General features: G+C 44.3%; 1 protein-coding gene across 1 annotated transcript; it reads right to left on the reverse strand.

The window, feature by feature from the left end:
* Window positions 1–1,266: 1,266 nt before the first annotated feature.
* LOC109468216 lies at window positions 1,267–21,856 on the reverse strand. Its single transcript, XM_019766471.1, has 11 exons — window positions 21,737–21,856; window positions 20,643–20,888; window positions 10,168–10,249; window positions 9,407–9,487; window positions 5,740–6,123; window positions 5,142–5,564; window positions 3,656–3,910; window positions 3,242–3,391; window positions 2,504–2,791; window positions 1,883–2,253; window positions 1,267–1,293 (listed from the first exon to the last, which is right to left on the reverse strand). The coding sequence occupies exons 1-11, from the start codon at window positions 21,854–21,856 to the stop codon at window positions 1,276–1,278; spliced, it is 2,418 nt and encodes an 805-aa protein (XP_019622030.1). The 3' UTR covers window positions 1,267–1,275.
* Window positions 21,857–24,475: the final 2,619 nt, after the last annotated feature.

Below are 24,475 nucleotides of genomic sequence, written 5' to 3' on the forward strand. Positions count from 1 at the left end.
GATATTACCTAAGTTAGCACTGAATAGTAGCGTATGACTAAAGTATTCGGCTTCTACAAAAGCACTCAGTCTAACAGTTGTATATTTGTCTATATACCACTGAAAATAAAGTAGATATAATGGGCTTTCATATGAAGTCCAAGTATATGTTTATAAAATGGGCAGAAACACTACAAACATAGTATACACATGTACTCTGACTCATATGTATCACCATGTGGTCTCAAATGATACAAATTTAACAAAGGAACAAGCCATTGATTTTTCCCAGTTGCTGTCCAATATGTAATGGATTACTTTTGAAATTTCTGCTGTATGCTTTTTTTTTACTAATTCTCATCGTTCTAATAACAGAAGTTTGCAATTTGAGACAAAATGCACTAAGAATGAGTGTCATCTGGACATAAAGCCCCAAGAAGAGACTTGTCTTGCCGAGGTTATTTTTCTTGACTGGTAGAGAGTGTCTGAAATAGTTACAAATCTGTAAAAGGATACAAAACATCACCAGGGAACGGATGTGCACTGTTAAGAATTTCCATGATTTCATTTGTGGCCAGTGGTGACATGTTCTTCTACATGGCTCTTAGCCTGTCCTGACAAGGGACCAGGATTCTTGTCTTCATCAACTTACAATGCATACTGAGGCCTTTTCAAGAAGTCTTTAACACCTTAGATATTTGAAGTGTACATAGCTCAGAAATTACTAATGCTGCTGGAGATCTCTTCAAATTCATTCTTTTCTTAATTTGGTGGCACAGTTATGGTTAGTGGCAGTATTTTGAGTCTGAGTAGATGTTGTAGATTGTGCTAGGATAGATATTTGGTTGTAGCTCAAAATTACTAGTATCTATGAAAAAAAAAATCTTAAAACTCAAGCAGATGTTGGAAGGAAGATTGTAACGTCTCCTGACTGTCCCGGGTCAGTCAGGAAAAGTTATGACTGTTCCTCCCAATATCTGCTTGGAGATGACATCATCTAGCCTCTCCCAGGCTTCAAGAGGCGGCTGGAAAGAGTAGAAATTGACCAAATAGAGCGATAACATGCTAGGGGAGTTGGTCCACTCTAGAGTACAGCTTGTCGCTCTGGAACGCTCAAAAGTGGCAAATTGTACTCTAGAGCAGACCAACTCCCTTGGCATGTCTCTACTTTCCATTTGGCCGATCGATTTCTACTTTCCAGACGCCTCCCGAAGCCTGGTAGAGGCTAGACATCATCCATGCTGCACAGTTCACGTCTGTTGAGCTGGAACAGCAGAAGGTCATGTACTGTAGGTGTCACTCTTCCAGGCCGTACTGCAAGGGGCAAGAAAACAGTCATACAGTCTAACTTTGTTGTCAACACCTTCTCAAAATTGTAACAGATCTTCCTACATTTACAATTGATGGATTTGTGTATGTGTCTGACTCAGTGTGTGTGCATGTTTGTGATTGTGCTGTGTGTGACTGTGCATGTGAGTCATTGTGACTGTATGTCTGTGTGTGTGTGTGTGTTAGTTGTGATTGTGCTGTGTGTGACTGTGCATGTGAGTCATTGTGACTGTATGTCTGTGTGTGTGTGTGTGTGTGTGTGTGTGTTAGTTGTGATTGTGCTGTGTGTGACTGTGCATGTGAGTCATTGTGACTGCATGTGTGTCTTACTGTGCACACGTACGTGTATCTGTGTGACTCTGGCCATGTGTGTGTTTGTGTGTGTGTGTGTGTCTGTACATTTCATTGTTACACCTAATTGTTACATATTACTTGTTTTTCAATAATGCCCTTGGTTTTCTGATGCTCCTTTCTCGTGGAATTTAAACATTTGTATACTAAAGAGAGGAGCTCTTCTTCTGTGAAATTCACAGTATAACAGATTCCTAATTTCCTATAGAAGGATTAATCTTACCTCCAAGTTGTCTTCTTCAGCGCGGACTTCATTCTCCAGCATCTCCAGAGCCTTCTCCAACATGTCCTCCTCTCGGACTTCGTTTGCCCCTCCTATCTCAGGCTCTTGTGGGCCATGCTCTCCTATCTCAGGCTCCTGTGAGCCAGGCTCTTCTATCTCAGGCTCCTGTGAGCTAGGCTTTCCTATCTCAGGCTCCTGTGAGCCAGGCTCTCCTATCTCAGGCTCCTGTGAGCCAGGCTCTCCTATCTCAGGCTCCTGTGAGCCAGGCTCTCCTATCTCAGGCTCCTGTGGGTCAGCCTCTCCTATCCCAGGCTCCTCTGGCCATGAATCAGGCTCCCCTGGGTCAGGCATCTCCCTCTTTCCAGAACATGCTAGAACATTAATCAATAATAGATTATCAGACTGATTTCAAAGTGGTGTGTCACTGCTTTCATGATGGTCAGTATATTTGTCACAGAAGCTTGTCTGTGTGTATGTGTGTGTGTGTGTGTGTGCATACGTGTATATGTTTCTGGCTACTGATCAACTTACTATCAGAAAGCAGTGTGGGTAAATGGATGACGTCTGCTATCTTGGCTTTGTTTGCTTTCTATTATACATTTGATTTACGTTGGCACTTACCGATGCAAGTATAGCTCACTTCCAGGTACTTGAAGGTGCCATAACAAGGATCCCCAAACACGCTGTTGGAGGCCCTCACAGAGCAGCTGGACCTTCCCTGGCAGCTTCCCCTGACCCAAACCTGGCTGTTGGGGCTTCGGCAGCTGGTGGTGCGGATTTGGCTGCTGGGGCAAAAGCCACGGGAGGTCCGGCCGTACAGGGCAGACACGATGTTGATCTGTCGTCCAGCAGGACAACTGATGGTCAGTGTTTGGTGTTCACAGACTCGACGTAGCCCCGAGGTTCCTCCTACAAAATAAAGAAAGTTCAAAGATCTGAAACCTCTATAGAATATTTGAAGCATTTTTATACTGTGTTGTTGGAAACATTCATGTCGAAATGAAATTAAATATGAGAACAATAATAATTGATCAGCTTTCATAAACATTGATGACTGCATGCACTATTCCAAAACATGTCAGTTCCTAAAATGCTGTGTCTGGCCTTTCATTTTTGTAATGGGTTGGGTTACAATATCAATCATTTCAGATCAAAGAACGTCGTGAAGTATCGGCCTTTTAAGAAGAAAAGCAAGTCAACGTCTTCAAAGAGCATGCAGTTTTATACTTTGTTCCGTGTTATAACTCTACTGCAGTGTTTTAGTGATAGATTGATCTTTTGAATGGCCATAAAAATATGTAGGCACGGTTTAGGACACGATAAACCACACCGAGAAGCAAACAAGTTGGAGAAACTTACCAGGCCTGATTGGTGAAACTTGGCAGATGTACCGTAGATTGCTGGAGCAAGACAAGTCGTTCCACTTGCCTCCATATCCTGGCAGCAAAGTGGCGCAGTCCTCATTCCTTACATTATTTGGTTCCCCGGGGTTCCAGTTGTTGTAGGAACCTGTGGAAAGAACGGGAAGTGTTAAGAGAAGTAAGTGAAATATCTTCTCATGCAATCTCCTTCATGTTGGTGGTGTCTTAATAGGACATAGAGTACGGTCCCATCACATCGTTTACATTTTGACATAAAAGCTGACGGTGATCTTTATTATTGATAAGTATCCTTAGCATGTGATCCTGGTAAGGTTTTACTGTTAAACCCTGCAGAGCTGTCGCTAGAATGATGACATGAGAGACCAGCAAAACAACTGATTATTGGAAGTACCTAATGCAGTTCCGTCAGCAAAGCGCCATTGTCCTTCGGCGTTTTGATCACTCAGTCCGATGTAGAAAGCGGCGTCGTTTCGTACCGCATTCTTCAGCTGGACCAGGAACGCGTTAGTGGCGGCGTCTTTCGGCATGGCCAGCCTACCGCCTTCTGCCTGGCAGGCCTTCATGGCCCAGGTGTAGTCAGGTTTGGTTTGGGGGAAGGCCTTGAAGCAGTTTTGCTGGAAAGGTCGATAGCCCGCCGGACATGTAACTTGTACCACGGGTGGTCCTGTAACATTAGGAAGATCCATGGTCAATGATGCTTACTAACCCTATCGTATCCAGAACCGTGCCTATGTACATTTGTGTAGTTCTACATGTTAACTCTAACCCATTCAAGTGTACATAATGTACACCTGAATGGGTTAGAGCTAGGGTCAGTAGGAATTCAGGCACGGTTCCGGAAGGGGAGTGCAATGGTTAGGTGAGGTGAGGTGCGGATTCCAACACATAGTATTGACTTCTACCACGGTGACCGCAGAATGAACTGAAAGTAAGAACAGCAATATACGATGTTGGCTGTATATAAAACAAATGTCAGTTGGCAACTCAATAATAAGGATACAAGACCCCTATATTACGGCCAATGATTCTTTGGCATAACTACCATGTCAAAAATAAAATGTTTCAACTTATGTTTCTTAATTCGTGTCAAGTGTGATACAAAATACTTGACGTTCAGCCTAGTACCAAAACTTCATTCTGTAAAGTGTAATGCATCATATACGACTATTCACTGTCTAAGGTACACAGTGATATTCCCCGAGACGTCCCGCAATATCCCGCAGGACGTTCCGCAATCTCCCGCAGTGGAGCACTCAAGTGGGAGGGGGCGCTTTGTAACGTGCGCCCCAAATGCCGGACAACTTTGATCGTACAATTTGTAAACAATATTACATGTATAGCGATATTGGATTCGGATATATTGTCCATCATCCTACAAATAATGAAAGTTCCTAACATGAAATGCTAACTGTCATCAAAACCCCAGAATATCCAGGATAAAAGAAAACTGGAAGTTCTGCTACAGTACATCTGCAGAAGGACAGCCGATAGGGGGCTCAAATTCAACCAGGACATTCACCTTCCTAAGATCTACCCACATACCAAATATCAGAAATCCAGCCAGGCCTTCTTGTTGCTAACTAAAACTACTATTCAGAAACACAGACAGATCGACAGGCACAAATACAAACCAGGCAAAACCAATGCCTCTTTTTTTCATGGAGTCAGAAGTCAGAATTATGTAACAAGATACACATAAGGGCTAGATGAACAGAAGTCATCTTAATTTTAGACAGAGGAACTAGGAAGATTTCCTCCACAAGATAATAATGTGTGATAATTTTATTGCAAATTTCACACTCAAGTTACACAATTGCAATGATCCTTCAAGATGTCATACTGGACAAAAGTATTAATGCAATTGCATCGATACTAACCTGGCGAGACTTGACAGATGAACTTCCTGTTGGCATTTGAACACTCGAAATCATTCCACATGTTCTTAATGGATGAGTATGGGGCCGCGACAATCCCAGCGTTGTACTCGGCACAGTCCTCGTTTGCATAGTTGTTGGGTTCTCCTGGACCCCATGCCTTGAAGGGGCCCAGAGGAATGTTATTGGCCCACTTCCAGCCTCCCTCCCGGTGGTTGTCAGTCAGTCCGAAACGGAACAAACCGTTGATGTCGACGGCATTCTTCAGGTAGATGAGGAACTTGTTGGTGGCGGTGTCGCGGGGCATGGCAAGGGTTCCCCTGTCTGCAGAACACCTCGCAACAGCACCGCTGTATGTTCTCTTCTCGTTGAAGGCCTTGTAACACTGGCGACTGGGTTGATGATAAATATAACCACCTGGACAACCTATTTCAGAACAAATAGGGAAATCAGTTGAACTGCACTTGTTCTTAATACCATCTGTAGGCTAAGGCCATTTTGGTATAAAAAGGAATCAGTGAATAAGAATGTTTTATACGACATCTTTGAATATTATGACTGTCAAGGCTGACAAGGACCAATTAACCTAAATATAGCACACCTGTGGGGATTTTCTGGCAGATGAATTTTCTGTCAGTCCTAGAACACGGCGCATCGTTCCATGCTGTAGGGAAGTACTCGGCGCAGTCCTCGCCGCCTGCGTTGTTGGGTTCTCCTGGGCCCCATGCCCTGAAGCCTAGGGGTGTCCCATCTATCCACTCCCAGCGTCCCTCCTGGTGATGATCCACCAAGCCGAACCAGAACCAGCCAGCCCTGTGCACAGCGTTTTTCAGGGAGAGGAGGAAGGCATTGGTACCGGCATCCTTCGGCATAGCGAGGGTCCCTCCATCAGCCACACATGTCGAAGACGCATCGTGAAAGTTCTTTCGTGTGTTGAAGGCCTTGTAGCAGACACCGTTACGCATCCGGTATCCACCGGAGCAGCCTGAGGGGAAAATAAAGATCAAGTGGTTCAGCTTTGTCATAGAAGCTTGTCTGTGTGTGTGTGTTTGTGACTACTGACAAACTTACTATCAGAAAGCATTGTAGATAAATGGGTGACATCTGCTATCTCGGAATTGGCTTTGTTGGCCTTCTGTCACATAGTTAATTGATACAGGACAACTGATGTGTTTGGTGTTCACAAACTCGACGTTCTTCCGAGGTTCCTTCTACAAATAATAAAAGTTCCTTGAAAAGCTAACTGAACAAAAATCAAAACCCCAGGATGTACAGGATAAAAGAAAACCATAAGTTCTGCAACAGTACAGAAGGACAGCCTCTAGAGGTAGCCTCCTTCGCAGTCTTGTTGGGCGTCGGCGTTATTTTTGTCTGTGAGCAACGCGAGTAATATGCCGCCGCGAGGGACGATTTGCTGCCGAGGGAGTTTTTGCCGCAGAGAGAAGGTTTTGCGCTCCAACGAATCCGCGAATCCTTCTCTCCTTCACCACCCTACAGAAGTTGGAAGCTAGCTATAGGAAACAGAAGAAAGCTGCTCTGAATGAAAGCCGAACAAGATCAGAGAAGGTTAAGGCACAGAAATCATACACGGCTGCCGATAAGGAAGTGAAAAGAAGTATTAAAAGGGACCACTTTGAAGAGCTAGCTAGGCAAGAAGAAGAAGCAGCAGGGAAGGGAAACCTGAAGGACCTGTACATGACAACAAGAAAACTGGCAGGTAAATTCCAGCAGGTGAACAAGCCGGTAAGGGATAAGGAGGGTAACCTACTCACAACAACGGAGGAGAAGATGAAACGATGGGCGGAGCATTTCAGCGAACTACTAAACCGGCCAGCTCCAGATACACCTCCAGACATCCCACCTGCAGATGCAGAGTTACCCATCAACACAGGAAAACCTTCCAAGATAGAGAAAAAGAAGGCCATAATGTCACTCAGCAATGGGAAATCAGCCGGACCAGACGATATACCTGCAGAAGCACTCAAGGCAGACATCATGAACAAGCTCGGTCAACATGCAACACAGTCTGTTTGGTAAGATCTGGGAGGAGGAGCAAGTTCCATCAGAGTGGAGAGAGGGCATACTGGTTAAGCTTCCAAAGAAAGGGGATCTGAGCAGCTGCAGTAACTATAGGGGGATCATGCTTTTATCAACAGCGGGGAAAGTCTCCAACAGAATTCTTTTAGAACGAATGAGAGATGCTGTAGATGTCAAGCTTAGAGATGAACAGGCAGGGTTCCGTAAGAGTAGATCCTGTGCCGACCAGATCGCCACGCTACGCATCATAATAGAACAGTCTCTGGAATGGAACTCTCCACTATACATTAATTTCATAGACTGCGAAAAAGCTTTTGATAGCATAGATAGGGACACCTTGTGGAAGCTGCTACGACACTATGGGATACCAGAGAAGTTCATATCTCTAATCCAGAACACATACAGACACACGAGTTGTAAGGTAGCACATGCGGGACAGTTAACGGAGAGTTTTGAAGTGAAGACTGGAGTACGCCAGGGCTGTCTGCTCTCGCCACTTCTTTTCCTGTTGGTGATTGACTGGATCATGAAGACATCAACTACAGGAAGGAGAACTGGGATCCAGTGGTCACTCTGGACACAGCTAGAGGATTTAGACTTCGCAGATGATCTGGCACTTCTCTCACATAATCACATGCAGATGCAGGATAAAACAACCTGCCTGGACACAGTATCTGTCAGCACAGGACTTAAAATCAGTAAAAAGAAAACAGAACTCATGAAGATCAACACCACAAATAGTACACCAGTCATCATTGGAGGGGAAGAGGTGAAGGAGACGGAAGCCTCTGTGTACTTGGGTAGTGTGGTCGACCGGCAAGGGGGTACGGATAGAGATGTAACAGCAAGGATAGGGAAGGCAAGGGCAGCGTTCATCATGCTAAGGAAGGTCTGGGCCTCTAGAGGGATTCGCAGAGCCACTAAACTTCGCATCTACAACTCCAACGTCAAATCAGTCCTCCTCTGTGGATCAGAAACATGGAGAACAACAAGAGCCACACAGCACAGGTTACAGATCTTCATCAACGCCTGTCTCAGAAGAATCTTTAAGATCAGGTGGTGGGACAGAGTCAGCAACCAGGAGCTGTGGGACAGAGCGGGTCAGAAACCCATCAGGGAACAGATTTTAAAGAGGAAATGGTCCTGGATAGGACACACGCTGAGGAAGGCCAACACTAGTATCACTCAGCAGGCCCTGACCTGGAATCCACAGGGAAAGAGGAAGAAGGGTGGAGCTAAGAACAGCTGGAGAAGGGACACGGAAGAGGAGATGAGGAGTATCAGCACCAGCTGGCAGGACCTGAGACGTGTGCAGTGGAAGAACATCATCGGTGGCCTATGCCCTGGCAGGGGCGAAGGGCCTAAGTAAAGTAAAGTAAACAAATCGTCCCTCGCGGCGGCATATTACTCGCGTCGCTCACAGAAAAAAATAACGCCGACGCCCAACAAGGCTGCGAAGGAGGCTACTCTAGAGGGCTCAAATTCAACCAGGACAACCATCTTCCCAAGACCAGCTTTCTCAGATTTTCTAAAGGGCCTCGCCTGCAAAGTAGTGGTATAAGGATTTCAGCATAAGGATTTCAGTTTTGGTGAACATTGGTAAAATACAGCAAGTTGTAACTCACCAGCTTGTCGTGTTTGGGGAAGCCAGGATTCGCCACCGAATTCTTCGGTCCCGACGCCGTTCTTGTGGACAAAAGAATGAGAATAGTATAAGAACTAGTAATCTACATTCATGAACCAGCACCCTGTCTCCCCGAGGAGTAGGCCTTATTTTCACCTTATTTTCCTACAGGGAGCCCTTGTCGAACCAGATGACAGGGAACTTCTGCAGCCCCGATGAGAGCTGTACAAGTCACCATAATTGATTATAGACTGCACACCCCGCTATATTGTAACAACCCACACCCTATGCCACATAAATTTACCTGTTCCATCATATCCATGGTATTGTCTTTATCCCCACCAACTTGACCATCGATCAATTCTGCAAGATCAATTTCAACAAAAACTTCCTTCTTATTAAATCATCATCAAAAGCCGCACTTGTCCATCATATCAAGTTGAACCTATTTTCAGTCAGGTCAGATGTTGTATAAAATCTAGTATGTGAGTTGTACTGTTTACAAAGATAAATATATATCACAGGCATGTATGTAATGTCCTTGAAAAGATGGACTGAACAGTCAATCAGATTTTATAAATATATGGCCGAAATATTGAAATTCTACCTTCCAGTCGTTCCATGAAGGATTCAGCCTTCCCTGCAACTGACAGATCCCTTTTCTCAGGAGCAGCAGACGACTGGAGGACTGAAATGGTAGATGAAAGACAATCAAACAAGGAAAGTTTCTAAAATTTTTAAAATTAAATTTTGTAAAAGTAAGGTCTAAGTTAAGACTTAAACATCTTAACTTAGACCTTAGTCCTAACACTCAAGTACCTGTGCCAAAAAGCCTAACGAAAACCAAGAAATCAAATTGGTGTAGACAAACAGTCCAAGGTTTTTTATCCCCCTTGTTCAAGTTGTTGCATTGAGAGAAAGGAGGTGCTACTGCCCTTGTGTACCCTTGTGTACTCAATATATCCATCGTTAAGCCTATCAAGAACAATGATCCTTTGTGGTTCCCCACTGCTGTGGTATATAACGCACCCCTCAGGCAACATCTGAGGACACGGAGATTTCACAGTCAATGATTCCATAACAGATGTTCTGAAAAGCTGTCTTTTCGTATCTTTTCGTATCTATTGATGTGAGGCATGAAAGAAGCATCTAGCAATTGACTAACAGAGTCATGCTTCCTCAGCTAATCAAGAGCGTGTATTTCTGGTAATTAAATCTCCATTATGTCGATACACAAGGGCTTAAGGTCTGCTTTATATAATCTCCAAGCAGATCTTTTGGGGGCTGCAAAGACAGTATCAAAATTGGCCATGCAGGCGGTATTCAAGTAAATGACTGTATAAAGTAGTAAATGTGTGCGATAATTACTTGCAGTTCCTCCCACAGCCAGTATGAGGAGCACCCCTCGGTACATGGCCTGGAACGTCATCATCGGAAACCAAGCGTTCACCTGGAATGATTGGCAGAATTCGATCACAGAGTTTAGGTCTCTTAATCTAAATGTGCTATTTAACAAGTAAGAAGTCTTAACATACACTTGCTATGTTTCCCTGCTAGTCTTTACAAGACACTGAGGTGGATTGAAAGGGGAATATTTGGTCATCTTAGGAGCGCAGATTTGTCCAATCCAGCTTATTTTGGTAAAGTTCCCACGCACACGCAACCGATCCCCCATGGGCATCTGTCAGGCTCAGACAATAGACAGTCGGTGCAACTTTATGTGGCTGGCCTGAAATCTTCAGGTCACTTCCTGATCATCACAGATCAAAGGAGTTTTGGCAGTGATTTAAGAACTTGACTTCCTGCGTTTTTCAGAGGATTTCAGAGAAAAAGTAGATAACTTTTTATTCAAAGTAGGCAGTTTTTTATACAATTTCAGACCCGCCAATGGTACGAATCAGTCCATCTAAAGAGAAATCTTGAACTTTTGGATAAAAAGTGGACCAAAAAGTGGACATTTAGCCTTGCATATTGTGTGTGTGTGTGTGGGGGGGGGGGTCTTCCGAACCACCCTGGCCACGGGCATGGTTAGAGTGCCGCCAGGATGTGGACCGAATGTTGGCCGCTATCCGGGCGGGCTACGGGCAACCGCTTTACGCGCGCTTTTCTGGTTAGGTCTTAGTTGTAATAGACCACACGAAAGTCTATGTACTTTGTACTGCACTCGTATACCTAGTACGTACCTCCTAAGTGCCCGCTCTGCCAACAATTCGCGGTATTTTCATGGTTACTTGTATCTGTATAAGTCCAATAACCAACTTAAATCCATACTCTAAACAGAGATGGACGACAACATGTGGACATCTGTCGAGATATGCCATTTCTGAAGGTTCATTTTTCAAAATTTCCCCGGGGAGCATGCCCCCGGGCTCCCCCTAGGAACCTCGCGCCTTCGGCGCTCGCCTCGCGCCTACGGTGCTCGCTGGTCCCCTCAAGCAGTGGGAAGAACTTCCCCCCTCCCCATTCAAAATCCTGGCTACGGGCATGCTAACGATTTCAGAATCAGACGAAGGTTCGCTAAATCTCCGCGGCTCGGGACAGGCCTTCCTACAATATTTCCCCAAATCCGGGCCGACTTCCACAAAGTTGGTTTTGCTCCAGTCGCGCCTTACCTTTCGCGGCTTCAGCGAGCGTTGGTCGTACTTTAGGGTACGGCCCGGGCTTCCAAATGTTCCATAGAACGACTGATTCGAATGCGTTTCGCTCTATTATACCGCGTGCACCGCTATCGAAAATTCGAATACAAAATTCGGACGTTTAGGGACACCAAATTTTCGCTCATTTCGCATTGAAAGGCGTGTTTCCTTGGGTGGGTATTACAAATAAAATACAACACGGGGTATTCCGCATCATCCTCGGCCCCAGCCCTCCCGCGGATCGGATCTCCCTCCGGCCTTCGGGCGATCCGACGCCCGGTCGGGCTGGTACCTCGGGCGATACGGAATACCCCGTGTAGTATTCTATATATAGCGTTATACTTTATCAACTTTTTGTGCACGAAACTACATTAAGATTTCTAATAGGTAACTCGATACTCATATTCACAGCGACAAATGACAACTTCCTGAAATATCTATCAAGAAATAGCCATGCCTTAAACGTTTTAAGTCTGAAAAGTTCCTACCTGTGACAATGCACATTAGCCACCGCACGGTCCTGTCTTGGTACAGAGCCGTTTCGCCCAATGACGGGCGAGTTGCTCTGGCCACTTTTTATATACAGTTCTGTATGGCGTACAAAAACGCCCCTTTTTGAATGGGAGTGGCATGTTTCCCTGTTAGTCTTTCCAAGACACTGAGGCGGATTGAAAAAAAGACAATGGCCCAGAAGGGGAATATTTGGTCATCATAGGAGTTCAGATTTGTCCAATTCAGCTTATTTTGGTAAAGTTCCCTCGCACGTGCACACGCAACCGATCCCCCTCCCCCAGGCATCTGTCAGGCTCAGACAATAGACGGTGCAACTTTATGTGGCTGGCCTGAAATCTTCAGGTCACTTCCTGATCATCACAGATCAAAGGAGTTTTGGCAGTGATTTAAGAACTTGACATCTCGACAGATGTCAACATGTTGTCGTCCATCTCTGTTTAGAGTATGGATTTAAGTTGGTTATTGGACTTATACAGATACGAGTAACCATGAAAAATACCGCGAATTGTTCGCAGAGCGGCCACTGAGGAGGTACGTACTAGGTATATATGAGTGCAGTACAAAGTACAGGGACTTCCGTGTGGTCTATTACAACTAAGATCGAACCAGAAAAGCGCGCGTAAAGCGGTTGCCCGTAGCCCGCCCGGATACGGGCATGCTAACGATTTCAAAATCAGACGAAGCTCGCTAAATCTCCGCGGCTCGGGACAGACCTTCCTACAATATTTCCCCAAATCCGGGCCGACTTCCACAAGTCGGGCCTTACCTTTTGCGGCTTCAGCGAGCTTTGGTCGTACTTTACGGTACGGCCCGTACTTAAAGCGATATTATGTAGAATTTTAACTATTTTAAACATCTTTATTTTAAACATTTTCTTGCTCTGTAAGCCTACCTGGGTTCATAATGACATTTAGGGATTAAAATATCAACGTCGTTACGCCGCAAAAACGTGTTGGAAAACTGCACACTTCTCGGCGCTAGCACTGATCGGGGCCATGTTTGTTTACATCCGACCGCGTCCGAGCATTCCCGAATCCAGCCGAACCGCAGGTCACCGTAGAACACGTTATTCTCTAAAATACGGCATTTGCCGGGTCACGATTTTACAACTGTCAATGGTGCAACAAAAACACCTTAGACATACGTAACGTTTATACTTTTTCATATCTACAGGATTTGCCTAGTACAACAATGTAGATATTTCGTGCATTACAAAATGACAGCGATCGTTATGGCCTTCCAAACATTAGCATTTTTGGTCAGTTTATCTGTGCTTATCTTTTTTTTACTGGCCAACTGGATCCCATTAGCTAATATCACAGTGTGATAGCCCACATCTTCACCTTTACATCGATACCAAAGTCCCCTGGTTAGTTTTAGGACAAACGGGTTTGCCCCAAAGAAAACCGCGACGGTGCACACGTTGCGGTGACGAAATTTTAGCCCAGTTGTAGCTACCGACACACACCATTCTGAGTTTCCGCAACATTTTGATACATTCAGCGTATAATAATGTCATAAACTTCGTTCCTTGGTATGAGAAACTGTATGAATGTGGCTACCACATGCAATATGATAAGTGACATGATAACTTTCAAGTATATACAAAAAGAGGATTTTAGATTAGGTACTGACCCTTCAAAAATTGGCAAATTTGAAGTCAATCGGCTTCGAACTCCAGCGTTCGAAAGCGTTCGAACCATGGAACCCGGACACGCGCCGGAAGTTGCCGAAGATTTCCGAACGAAAACCGTTGTTTGTTTACATTCTATTTTTGGGGTCACAAATAAATACGTATGGCCTTGCGCAACTTATTCTCGCGCTGCGCTGAGTTGCCGAAAATAGCGAAATAGCGACGCTAATAAGTAATCGAAAATGACAATCTGGATGAGAAAATTTCAATTATTTGTAATTTCAGTTTTGGCGCGAAAATCCTACATAATATCACTTTAATTCCAAATTTTCCACAGAACGACTGATTCGAACGCACCGCTTTCGAAAATTCAAATACAAAATTCGGACGTTTAGGGACACCAAATTTTCGCTCATTTTGCATTGAAAGGCGTGTTTCCTTGGGTGGGTATGACAAATAAAATACGACACGGGGTATTCCGCATCATCTTCGGGCCCAGCCCTCCCGCGGATCTGCCTCCGGCCTTAGTGCGATCCCACGCCCGGTCGGGCTGATACCTCGGGCGATACGGAATACCCCGTGTAGTATTCTATATATAGCGTTATACTTTGTCAACTTTTTGTGCTATTTAACAAGTAAGAAGTCTTAACATACACTTGCCATGTTTCCCTGGGTGAGAGAAAGAGTCCCCTGTTAGTCTTTACAAGAGACTGAGGTGGATTGAAAAAAGACAATGGCCCAAAAGGGGAATATTTGGTCATCATAGGAGTTCAGATTTGTCCAATTCAGTTTATCTTGGTAAAGTTCCCACGCACACGCAACCGATCCCCCAGGCATCTGTCAGGCTCAGACAATAGACGGTGCAACTTTATGTGACTGGCCTGAAATCTTCAGGTCACTTCCTGATCATCACAGATCAAAGGAGTTTTGGCAGTGATTTAAGAACTTGATCTCGACAGATGTCCACATTTTGTCGTCCATCTCTGTTTAGAGTATGGATTTAAGTTGGGTATTGGACTTATACAGATACGAGTAACCATGAAAAATACCGCGAATTGTTGGCAGAGCGGCCACTGAGGAGGTACGTACTAGGTATATGAGTGCAGTACAAAGTACAGGGACTTTCGTGTGGTCTATTACAACTAAGATCGAACCAGAAAAGCGCGCGTAAAGCAGTTGCCCGTAGCCCGCCCGGGTAGCGGCCAACATTCGATCCACATCCTGGCGGCACTCTAACCATGCCCGTAGCCAGGGGGGTTCGGAAGAACCCCCCCCCCCCACACACAAGGCTAAAAGTCCACTTTTTGGTCCACTTTTTATCCAAAAGTCCAAGATTTCCCTTTAGATGGACTGATTCGTACCATCGGCGGGCCTGGAATTGTATAAAAACTGCCTACTTTGAACAAAAAGTTATCTCTGATTTTTTTCTCTGAAATCCTCTCAAAAAAGCAGGAAATGCCATTTCTGAAGGTTCATTTTTCAAAATTTCCCCGGGGAGCATGCTCCCGGGCTCTCCCTAGGAACGTCGCGACTTCGGCGCTCGCCTCGCGCCTAGGGCGCTCGCTGGTCCCTCAATTGCAAGCAGTGGGAAGAACCCCCTCCCCCATTCAAAATCCTGGCTACGGGCATGCTAACGATTTCAAAATCAGACGAAGGTCGCTAATCTCCGCGGCTCGGGACGGGCCTTCCCACAAAATTTCCCCAAATCCGGGCCGACTTCCACAAAGTTGGTTTTGCTCCAGTCGGGCCTTACCTTTCGCGGCTTCAGCGAGCTTTGGTCGTACTTAACGGTACGGCCCGGGCTTCCAAATGTTCCATAGAACGACCGATTCGAACGCGTTTCGCCCTATTATACCGCGTGCACCGCTTTCGAAAATTCGAATACGAAATTCGGACGTTTAGGGGTGCCAAATTTTCGCTCATTTCGCATCAAAAGGCGTGTTTTCTTTGGTGGGTATTACAAATAAAATACAACACGGGGTATTCCGCATCATCTTCGGGCCCAGCCCTCCCGCGGATCGGATCTGCCTCCGGCCTTAGTGCGATCCGACGCCCGGTCGGGCTGGTACCTCGGGCGATACGGAATACCCCGTGTATTATTCTATATATAGCGTTATACTTTGTCAACTTTTTGTGCTTTTGTGCTTTTTGTGCTATTTAAGTAAGAAGTCTCAACACACACTTGCCATGTTTCCCTGGGTGAGAGAAAGAGTCCCCTGTTAGTCTTTACAAGACACTGAGGTGGATTGAAAAAAAGACAATGGCCCCAAAGGGGAATATTTGGTCATCATAGGAGTGCAGATTTGTCCAATTCAGTTTATCTTCAGTTGGTAAAGTTCCCACGCACACGCGACCGATCCCCCAGGCATCTGTCAGGCTCAGACAATAGACAGTGCAACTTTATGTGACTGGCCTGAAATCTTCAGGTCACTTCCTGATCATCACAGATCAAAGGAGTTTTGGCAGTGATTTAAGAACTTGACATCTCGACAGATGTCCACATTTTCTCGTCCATCTCTGTTTAAAGTGTGGATTAAAGTTGGTTATTGGACTTATACAGATACAAGTAACCATGAAAAATACCGCGAATTGTTGGCAGAGCGGCCACTGAAGAGGTACGTACTAGGTATATGAGTGCAGTACAAAGTACATGGCCTTTCGTGTAGTCTATTACAACTAAGATCGAACCAGAAAAGCGCGCGTAAAGCGGTTGCCCGTAGCCCGCCCGGATAACGGCCAACATTCGATCCACACCCTGGCGGCACTCTAACCATGCCCGTAGCCAGGGGGTTCGGAAGAAGGCTAAAAGTCCAAGATTTCTCTTTCGATGGACTGATTCGTACCATCGGCGGGCCTGGAATTGTATAAAAACTGCCTACTTAAAACAATGTCATTGAATAGAAAGTTATCTCTGATTATTTCTCTGAAATCCTCTCAAAAACGCAGGGAATGCCATTTTTGAAGGTTCATTTTTCAAAATTTCCCCGGGGAGCATGCCCCCGGGCCTCTAGGAACCTCGCGCCTTCGGCGCTCGCCTCGCGCCTAGGGCGCTCGCTGGTGGTAAAATCTAGGCTGCAACACGGTGGTAAAATCTAGGCTGCAAAGTTCCCACATTTCACAGAACCCGAACTGTGTTCGATCTGGGCAATTCGAATCGAACCCGCGTTCCATTTCGGGGTCACCTGCGGTCATTTACAATAAAGCGGCAAAACAAGCCTTTCTGCCTTCGTGCCTTGTAACAGATAAAAAAAACAACACTTTTCTATAGATACAGTTTCCTGGACAGTACATGTCCGCTATCATTTTCTGTGGACATGTAACATGTAGCGAAGCTACTGTTGTATCCTTGGGTGACCTTGAATACTGTAATGATTCTTTACGCCAGTATGAATAACACAATGCAGACTTTTGGTCGACATGACATGTTTGCAAAACTCGTTAAACCTGCAAGCATGGAGAGTCAAACATACCCATTTCACGGCTCAAAATGACCGTAACGGTTGTCCCGAAAATCGTGTTTTAGGGATTTTTGAAAAATCGCCTAAATTTTGAATTATGGGTAATTTAGTGCGAAAAGGTAAAAAAGTGCAATTTTTTCACCAATATAGACTTAAAATCAGAAATTAAAAATTCCTAAAACACGATTTTTGATCTTATTCCTAGTCGTCGAAAAATATAGAAATCGGGAATTTGGGGTATAAATATCTAACAAGAAATAGACATGCCTTAAAAGTTTTAACTCTGAAAAAATCCTTACCTGTGACAATGAACAGACACCGCACGGTCCTGTCTTGGTACAGAACTGTTCCGCCCAATGAAGGGCGAGTTGCTCTGGCCACTTTTTATGCACAGTTCTGTATTGCGTACAAAAACGCCCTTTTTTGAATGGGAGTGGCAAAGCGTAGCAAACTCCCATTGGTCAAAGATGACGTCGCTCTTTGCGATCGCGTTAATGCCCTCCGGGATGGCAGAGACAGGTACGTGGCTCTCCCACGGTCTTGAAATAGCCTTCGTCACGACACATAGGTGGTTGAAGCTCCCACGGTCCTAACATAAATCCCCAAGCTGTCTGCCATCTCAAGACAATAGACAGTCAGTACATCTTGATGACGGGTGGGTTTCAGGTTCAAAAAGTCAAATCTCTTCGGATCAAAGGGGTTTCGGCATGGATTCAACAAACATTTCCTGGTCATTGATATAAAGATCAAAGTGTTCCATGTTTCCTCAGCCTACAACAACACATGTTTGCATTCATAAGTCTTTTTCGAGCAGACAAGTTGTTTCAACTAGTACGTTATTGCATATTTCATACCCTCTCCGTCTGAACAAGATCATAGTTTCAAAGTTCTCACGCACGCCCAAAGGTTCCCTGGGCATCTGTCAGTCTGAAACAATAGACAGTCAGTGCGACTGTTTGATGGAAGGCGCCTGAAATTTTCAGGTAATTAGTTCCATCAAATATCAAAAGGATTTTGGCAGTGATTTAACAACTTGCCATGTCGACAGATACTTAGCAGTCTTGTCTCGGAAAAATAGCCTTCGGGATGACACACAGGTTGTTGAAGATCCCACGGTCGTAAAATATATCTCCCCAATATATCTGTCTCAGACGGTCAGGGAAAGTTGATGATGAGTGGCTGTCTGGTTAAAAGTCAAATCCCTGCTGATCAAAGTGGTTCGGTACTGATTCGACAAACCTTTCATGCTCATTGATATGGAGATCAAATTGATTCCTGTTTCCTCAGTCTACGACAACATATGTTTGCATTTATATGTCTCTTTCGGACATATAATGTGTTTCGACGAGTACGTTATTAAAGGGGTAATGACCCACCCCGAGGTGAATATGGTGTGATAAAGCCTTGTCAGTTAACCACCGAATAAAGCGACCGAGTGAGCGCAGCGAACGAGGTGGGCTTATGAGGTGGTTATAGCAACTGACAAGGCTTTATCACACCATATTCACCTCGGGGTGGGTCATTACCCCTTTAATAACGTACTCGTCGAAACACATTATATGTCCGAAAGAGACATATAAATGCAAACATAGGAAACTGTAAAATTTCTCTCCATCATGGAAAGATAGGCAAGGATCAGTTGTTAGCACGCATGGCGGTCGTTCTGAGGACACCTGCCAGTCTCAAACAATTAATACTCAGTCAGTGTCAAATTCCTGCTTTTCAAATCCTAGCATCTTTAAGGGTATAGTTGTTTTTATTGGACTTCGTTACTGCAAGGAATTCGCTCTCGGTATTTGATGGTTTAGGCTAAGATTACCAGACTTCCTGGTTTATATCGCCAAATATTGTTTGGGCAGATGAAAATTGTTGCTTTATGGTAAATCCTGGATTTGGGTGTAGTTTTGAGCTCCAGGTGTTACTTAAGCTACTAGCGTTACACGATTTTGTCCCTGCCATATGCATTTGTATATCTGCTGACGATTTCTGTACGGGGTGCGATTTGTGAAGCGATATTGGTAACATTGCGGTATGTGTATAAAATAAAGTGGGATTTACTATGATAACTATGAGATTTGTCTACCGCCTAAACCAGACTAACCCTCATCGGTAAATCCCACTTTCATGGTGTTTATGCCATACTGACATTATTATATGGATGACATCTTCGCGTGCATCAATTTTCGTCTATTTCCAAAAAGATTGTTTTGTGACTAATGCTATACTGTATTGCTCTTTTATCCTCGTTTTTGTCCTTTTATGTTAATCAAATTTGCCTCCAATGGGCACAAAAATTTCATTTTGTGGCGAATGATTGTGTTTCATTTAGAGTAAGAGAATAGCGCTCAGCACCAAGGACAGGGTAGGTGTACTTTCCTGTGTATGCGGGATGGCGTTCAGCACCAAGGACAGGGCATGTGTGTTTTCCTGTGTATGGATGGCGTTCAGCACCAAGGACAGGGCATGTGTGTTTTCCTGTGTATGGATGGCGTTCAGCACCAAGGACAGGGCATGTGTGTTTTCCTGTGTGTGGATGGCGTTCAGCACCAAGGACAGGGACATTAACCTGTACTCAGCAACAAGGACATGTGTGTTTGTTACAGGTGTGTTTTCCTGTGTGTGGACGTTGTTCAGCGCTAAAGAAAGGCTAGGTGTGTTTTCCTGTGTATATGTGGATGCCGTTCAGCACCAGGGACAGGTTAGCGTTTTTTCCTGTTTGGATGTTCGGCGCTAAAGACAGCTATATCTAGCTGTGTGTGGATGATAAACAAACAAACAAACAACCTCCTGTCCATAATCATTATCCTACAGGTTTGTTTGGTGGATCCACTGGCTTTTACTGGGATAAACACTGTTTTTAAAAGAAAATTTCGCTTGTATCTGTAGTCACAGACTCATAGAAATCCTAGTCTGACTTCCTTGAAAACAAATAATCAGCATACAGAAAGTACTGGATCAAGATTCCGATTGGTTTGCAAGGGGTGTCCGGGAGGCAATCCAGATCCGCCGACAACACAGTACCTTAAACAGGGACAGGGGGCGTCACTACCTAAAACCTGTATATGACTGTCTCTTGTCACGTGATTATCAATCAATCAATAACCTTTATTCATACTGGAAATGCCCTGTCGGCCTTAGCCGCTCTTCCCAGAGGTTCAGTTGAGGGGGGGGGGGGACGGGAACACAATAAATAAGTAAATAAAATTTAAATTACTACAAAAATAAATTATCCCATCAAGTCACGTGACAGGAGAACTCTAAGACGAGATCTGAATCGGGTTGATGAAGAGACAGAGTACGTCTCGAAAGCTCCCCAGCATAGCTGAACTTTTGTTGTTTGTTTGAGTATAAATATTTTGTAAAAAATAATCAGCATAATTACAGCCCATACTCCCTTACATACTTAGAGTAGTGCTTGACCAGGGCTTCCCTGTCAACAAGGCGAATCTTGTCTCCTCTCAACTTGTCGACAGGGAAGTTTACCTCCAAAACAAATCTCTTATCTACAGTTTCGATCCGTGGACTACTGAATCGTTTGTACATGTACAACCCACCCGACACATAGTCCAGGAAGGAGACTTTTGCGTTTCCGCCTTCCACTACCTTAGTCACATATCCTAGGTACAAAGACTCTTTGAATGCGACAGCTACTAAGTCTTTGACCTGAAGGGGTCTGGGTGGGTACTGGGTGGTCTGCCTCTTCGCCGGTGGCTGCGATGCCGGCTTGTCCAGCGCTGTGGCCCGTTGAGTTTTCTTCTGGCCGCGCCCTGCAGCTGGATGCGCGCTCTGCTTCGGCCTCCTGCGCCTGCTCTCCTTCACGCGGATGTCTTCCTTTGCCCACGTGACGACCTTATGAGCCTATAAACATTAGCTTTGACTCAATACAACTACACTGGCTGGGTAACAATTTAACAACAGCAACTAGGTAGGAACAATGACACTATGCCCTTGCAATTGGTATGAGTCAGTGTTTACTTTACCAGATAAAACAAAAATATGCCAATTTCTTTTACCAATTCTAGTACATTTGTATGCGTCGTGCAAATTAGGTAAATACATAATGTCTTTCTAACCTAAAATCTCTGAGAATTAAAAACAATTTTCATGCCACTTTTCATCCAGCCCTATCATATTGTAGTCTTTTTAAGTTAGTAAATATTAGCATTTGTAACGTGGAAACAAGCCCCCCAAAATTCCCTGGTTACCAATGGAACTGCTTTGTCAGAGTATGGTCATTTTTGTCATATGATAGCGCTACCGATGTGAACAGAGATAAGGCCACACCAAGTAAATTTTATGGATGACGTCCTTTGGAGACCCTATATCTAATGCGAGAGGGCGAAAAAAAAAAACAAGAAGGGCGCTAAAAAACAAGATGCCTAGATTAGAAATATACTAAGAGACGACAAATGTTAGGACACAAATTGAATGAGGTGACACAGATTAACAAGCAAGAAGTCTTTTATTCATCATCAAAACAGCAATAAATCAGGTGGAACAACAGTTGTCGTCCTGTCCTGTTTCTTTCATCACATTTTTTGCAGGCCTGCAGAAACAAAGCATAAAATTGCGGCACTGTCGTGACTCTTTGGTCATAGTTACAGGAAGCGGAATTACTTGTTTTTTCTAGGAACCGTTCAAAATCAATGCGCGCGCGGACGTCATCCATAAAATTTACTTGGTGTGGCCTAACTTACCATGCAGTCCTTGAGGGGTTTTCTGCCTGTACCCTCTCGGCTCCAGGTGGAGACAAACTCCTCCTTCAACTGAAGTTTTGGGCCTCGGCCGTGGTCACGGTGGTATGATCTGTCAGGCATACCTCCACCGCGGCCTCGTTGTCAGTTGTGTCCGAAGTTCAATTGAAGATTCAAGTTAACTTATTGTACGTGGAAATAAACTTTGCAGGTAATCTATCTCAATGAAAACACATTATGTCTTTAAAAATCAACCACATGACGTAATGCCATGAGATGGACTTTTTACGAACACAAGTCTTCTTACCATAAGGGTCTTGTATGACGAATCCGTTTGCCACATGTGCGCCTCCGAGCAGGAGCTCGACCTTTTGTCTGTAAAGAAATAAAGACAAAAATATCAAACTAAGTGTCAGACTGTTGCATACTTCCCAAATACTTACTTCATCAAGTGTAGCTTTTCAGTCACATTAGACTTTAGAATGATCTCTTGCTCTCCTGCCGAGTCAATTGCACTGGTATACTGATGTTTCGAAGCATCAATGTCTACCAAAAAGACATCCCCTGGGGAGTACACTTAGTGCATTGACCGGCTAAGACAGCAAGAGATCATTCTAAAGTCTAATGTGACTGAAAAACTACACTTGATGAAGTAAGTGTTTGGGTAGCAGAGTGTGGTGACTACATGTTTGGAGAAGTGACATGTCCAAAGAAGTCTGAAGTGTTGGAACAGTGGCCGCCCGGTTTGTAAACTAGGAGAGTTTAGTACTTTTAGGTCGCGCTGTGGAATATTTAGGTTGATTTGAACATCGGCAACCCGGCCAATAATTTGTGGTTTTATACTGTAGGGAAGCTCGGGACAGGAAAAAACCGGGGCCAAAACGGAGCGTCGGACAGCCAACGGGAAATGTGCAGTTTTGCCAATGGATCTTTCCATGACTCTTGCTGAGGGTAATGCAATGTAAGCCCGAATCAAGAGTCGCCACGGCTAAGTATGTCAGACTAGGGCTGCGGACCGGTACACTGTACCGGTCCAATACCGTAAAAATCGTTTCGGTACAGGTCCAAAATACCGGATCATGAAGTAACGAGTATATACCGAAATAGCTAGTTTACACCATGTATATGACTAAAGATAGGTAAATCCTACCACAAAGACGAAAAATTAGCACTGGAAAAGACGTAAACACCGTCGATTGATTTGAGATCCTCAGTCTCACGAGACATCGCGAGAGTGTGGCTGATCCAGGGTTGTGATTGGTCAACAAACTCAAATCAGGTCAGAGGTCAGTCATTTTCCCTTCCCTCCAACACTTTATTATTACCTTCGCCAAGAAGGTTATGTTTTCAGTAGCGTTTGTCTGTGTGTGGGTGTGTTTGTGTGTGTGTGTGTGGTTTAGCAAGATAACTCGAGAAGCAGTGGATGGATTGGAATGAAACTTGGTAGGTGGGTAGGTCTTCATGAGACCTAGAAATGATTAGATTTTGGGCCCCCTGGCGGCTTTCCTAGGTACTGCAGCAGAACTTCCGGTTTTGATATCTCGTGATCTAGACATGCTAGGGTCACGAATTTTGGATGGCAGATAGCTCTTGGGATAGGGAAGACGTGACATGAGTTTGGGTCCCCTAGCGGCTTGTTCTGGAACTGCAGGAGCATTTGTTGAAAATTTTTCAAAGGAGGATAATTCAAGAACCGGTTGACGGATTGTCGTGATTTTTGGTATGTAGGTAGTTGAAGTGATGCTTGACATGATCAGATGACAGTTATGCAAATCAGGAGCTAATTTGCATAATTAATGAGGAAATTCTATAAATCTGCTTTGTTCGATAATAGAACTATGACATCACTTGTGAGAACGAGAAAAAAACATCTGAGGATATAGATTATGTAAATGAGAACCTAATTTGCATAATAAATGGCAAATTTTTATAATTTCATAGTTGTAACTGCTGGGAATTTCATACTTGCCACATTTGGAAGTTAAGTGAAGGTGAACATCAACAAACATAATTTATTCAAATAATGGCCTAATTTGCATAATATATGAGGAAGTGCTATAATAGCATTTTTGTTAAGATAAGGCTGTTATTGGGTGGAGAATATGATCAACTGATATAATCCATGCAAATGGGGCTCTTATTTACAAAATCAATGATTAAAATTGTATAATTTGTCAACCACAAGGGTTAACATCATTTGGCGAAGGTATGAGATCGTGGAACTCTTGTTGTTTCTGTGTCATGATTGAAAAAGTGAAGAACACGTGTTAATTTGTCAAATTGTTCAGGTACAGGTACAGGTCCGGACCTGTACCTAAACCTCTGTACCAGTACCTGTACCTGTACCTGATGTTACGTTTAGGTACGCAGCCCTATGTCAGACCAATGTAAATTGGTCAAACTACATGCTCAAAAACTCGGTCATATTTCGGTGGTGTTACGGCGTCTTTCAACAAAAGACTGCTCAAAAGTGGTCACAAGGATACAGAAAGGAAAATTTATGTTCTACTCACCTCCTAAACAAGACGTTTGTCGTCTTCCAGAGGCGAAGTTTCAGCAGAAATTTTCTCCCGCTCCATGTTCAGCCGCCATCGATATCCTGGGACTTGTGAGTTCGCATGGCCTGATGGGTAGTTCCTACCTGTTGGTCCTCTACTAGAGTTCGGCGATCTCATACCTCCATGACTTGTTTAGTGCTTTCGCAAATCGTATGCATGTTGATAGCAATCTGTAAATGGCTAC

This window comes from Branchiostoma belcheri, unplaced genomic scaffold (assembly GCF_001625305.1).
Source record: "Branchiostoma belcheri isolate BF01 breed outbred unplaced genomic scaffold, Haploidv18h27 scaffold196, whole genome shotgun sequence".
Lineage (NCBI taxonomy): Eukaryota > Metazoa > Chordata > Leptocardii > Amphioxiformes > Branchiostomatidae > Branchiostoma > Branchiostoma belcheri.